The sequence below is a fragment of the Meles meles genome, chromosome 8, assembly GCF_922984935.1.
Source record: "Meles meles chromosome 8, mMelMel3.1 paternal haplotype, whole genome shotgun sequence".
NCBI lineage: Eukaryota > Metazoa > Chordata > Mammalia > Carnivora > Mustelidae > Meles > Meles meles.
The window spans coordinates 17,972,169-17,974,948 of record NC_060073.1 but is presented as its reverse complement, the minus strand read 5'-3'; the positions used below and the strand labels follow the sequence as shown (position 1 = coordinate 17,974,948).

Genomic DNA, 2,780 nt, shown 5'->3' with positions numbered 1-2,780 from the left:
TTTACAGATGAGGTCAGTATCATAGCATATGTCTGTTGGCTATTCCTATAAATGCTTCTTTATATGATTTATCCAATCGCCATTGGTTTCTTTGTCTTCTATATTTTATTTGCTTAAAGCTGTGTGTGTATTTTGATAATAAGTCTGTGTATGTCCTCTAAAATGCAGGTCTTTTCCCCTGTCTACTTTTATCTATTGATGTCATGGTATCTTTTTAAAGTCCTTGAGATGTTTTGATATCATTAAATATATCAATTTCATTTATGAGTTAAGAGGATTCTAGAAGTTAGAAAGTCATCTCTTGTGTTAGCTGGGAAGTAAATACAAATCTTGCTGTAGTTTTTCATTAAAACAATGCATTTAAAACTTTGTATATGAAGATTTCACTACATGTACAATTTTACTAGCTTCCATTTGGAAAGTTGGTTGTGCCCTCCATTTATTTATTACCGTGTCCTTTCCCCACAGTGTTTTTAGTGACTTATCTCTGACTGAGTCAGCAAGACTGGTGAGGTTAGCAGAAGTTTTCATCTACCTTGTATTCTTATAATTTCTGAAAGTACTGGAACATAAGAAACTACAATGCCTATTAGGTAAATGAATAAAAAGATTGTGTTAGATTTCAGGAAGTCACCAGTAATCATTACATTTATAGCTAATTTTGTCTTGAACTGTGAAATAAGGAGATGCAAAAGAACATATGGAACACAGGAACAATGTGACTGAGTTTGTCCTCTTGGGACTCACCCAGAGCCTCCAAGGTCAGAAAATACTATTTGTTGTGTTCTTGATCATCTATATTGTGACGATGGTGGACAACCTACTCATTGTGGTGACTGTGGTGGTCAGTCCAACCCTGGATACCCCTATGTACTTCTTCCTTGGTTACTTATCCTTTATGGATGCTGTTTATTCTACTACAGTTACTCCAAATATGATTATAGACTTACTCTATGAGAAGAAAACCATTTCCTTCCAAGCTTGCATGTCCCAGCTCTTTATAGAGCACTTATTTGGTGGTGCTGAGATTTTGCTCCTGGTGGTCATGGCCTATGACCGCTACGTGGCCATCTGCAAACCTTTGCATTATTTGACAATCATGAATCAACGTGTGTGTGTTCTATTGCTGCTGTTGGCCTGGGTTGGAGGTTTTCTGCATGCTGTTGTTAAACTTCTCTCAGTTTACAACCTTCCCTTCTGTGGTCCCAATGTCATTGACCACTTTGTCTGTGACATGTATCCGTTATTGAAACTTGCCTGCACTGACACCTACATTATTGGCCTCACTGTGATTGCCAATGATGGGACAATCTGTGTGGGCATCTTTACAGTCTTACTCATTTCCTATGGGGTCATTCTGCACTCCCTGAAGACTCTTAGTCAGGAAGGGAGGCACAAAGCCTTGTCCACTTGTGGCTCTCACATTACAGTGGTGGTCCTCTTCTTTGTCCCTTGCATTTTTATGTACGTGAGACCTCCTTTCACCTTACCCATTGATAAATTCTTGACTGTGTTTTACACAGTTATCACCCCTATGTTAAACCCTCTGATCTATACTCTGAGAAACGGAGAGATGAAAAATGCCATTACAAAGCTGTGGACCAGAAGAAGAAAATGATGCTGAAGAGAAATTGTCACATTTTTTCAAAGAACAGTTATTCCATCCAGGAAAGGATTATTTATTTTAATGAATTTCTCCTCAGGTTTAATGAACTTTTTTATGATGAAAGCATTTAAGGTGTAAATATTTACAATGATCAAAATGATTTCTAAGATTTTCATAAATTGTTAGGAAAGTAGGTCTGTAGCTTTTGGGCATAAGATGTCTTTGTTGAAACTATGGGTTTATGTTCTATGTGATACATTATGCTAAAGTTAATACTGTACCTTTATTTTCATTACTGGACGATTTTCACTTGCTTTTCCTTTGGCCAATTGTTCTTTTTCAGAATTAATAGTACTCATTACATATTTCTGAGAAGCATTTTAGGAATTGGACATAAACACTTGGTTCACTCCTTCCTTACAAAGACAACTTCTATTAATACTTGAGTATATGTCTTATTTTTGTATTTGCAAGATATTTAATTGTATATTTTGCTCATTGCTTAGCACATAAGATTGAAAGGGAATGCTGCTTCCAATTTATAATATCAATCATAAAGAAGTTACGTGAAAAAAATTCTGAACAAAATACATAGATATATTAAGTTAAATTCACTTATTTTTCTGAGTAGGGAATCCTATTATCTCCTCATGTGGAGAAGCTTTGTTTGCTGTTATATTTTCATTGAGATGACCCATTAACATTCCTTGATCATTTGGAGTATCTGATAATATCTCTGTTACTTTTTTAGTATCCCCATCTCTTCTTCTGCTTACAGTGTTTCATAGTCTTTTTTAGGGTCCTAGGACCTTCCTTTAATATGTGGAATTACCATAATGCATAATTCATGACCTTCAAATATGCACATCTACCTGACAGTAGATATTTTGGATACCATCGTAGGAAAGATGCTGACAACATGGCACATTCTTACCTCTGTTGTGGATGGAATGCAGATTATTTGGCAATAAAGAGGCCATAATATATATTGATTTCCTTAATGGAGACCTCTTTCACAAGCTTCCCTCTTTCTGAATGAGATTTGAAAGAAAATATCAGCTTCTAAAAGTGTAGGAAGCATGCAGTCAATGAAACTCCTGGTTTTGCCTCCCTTATTTAGTCTGGATTCATGAGGTACTCAGGCTATGGGGAATGGAGCCTTTCACTGGTAAGT

General features: G+C 36.0%; 1 protein-coding gene across 1 annotated transcript; it reads left to right on the top strand.

The window, feature by feature from the left end:
* The first annotated feature begins 700 nt into the window (after positions 1–700).
* LOC123949181 (olfactory receptor 4A15-like) lies at positions 701–1,618 on the top strand. Its single transcript, XM_046016534.1, has one exon. The coding sequence runs from the start codon at positions 701–703 to the stop codon at positions 1,616–1,618; it is 918 nt and encodes a 305-aa protein (XP_045872490.1).
* Positions 1,619–2,780: the final 1,162 nt, after the last annotated feature.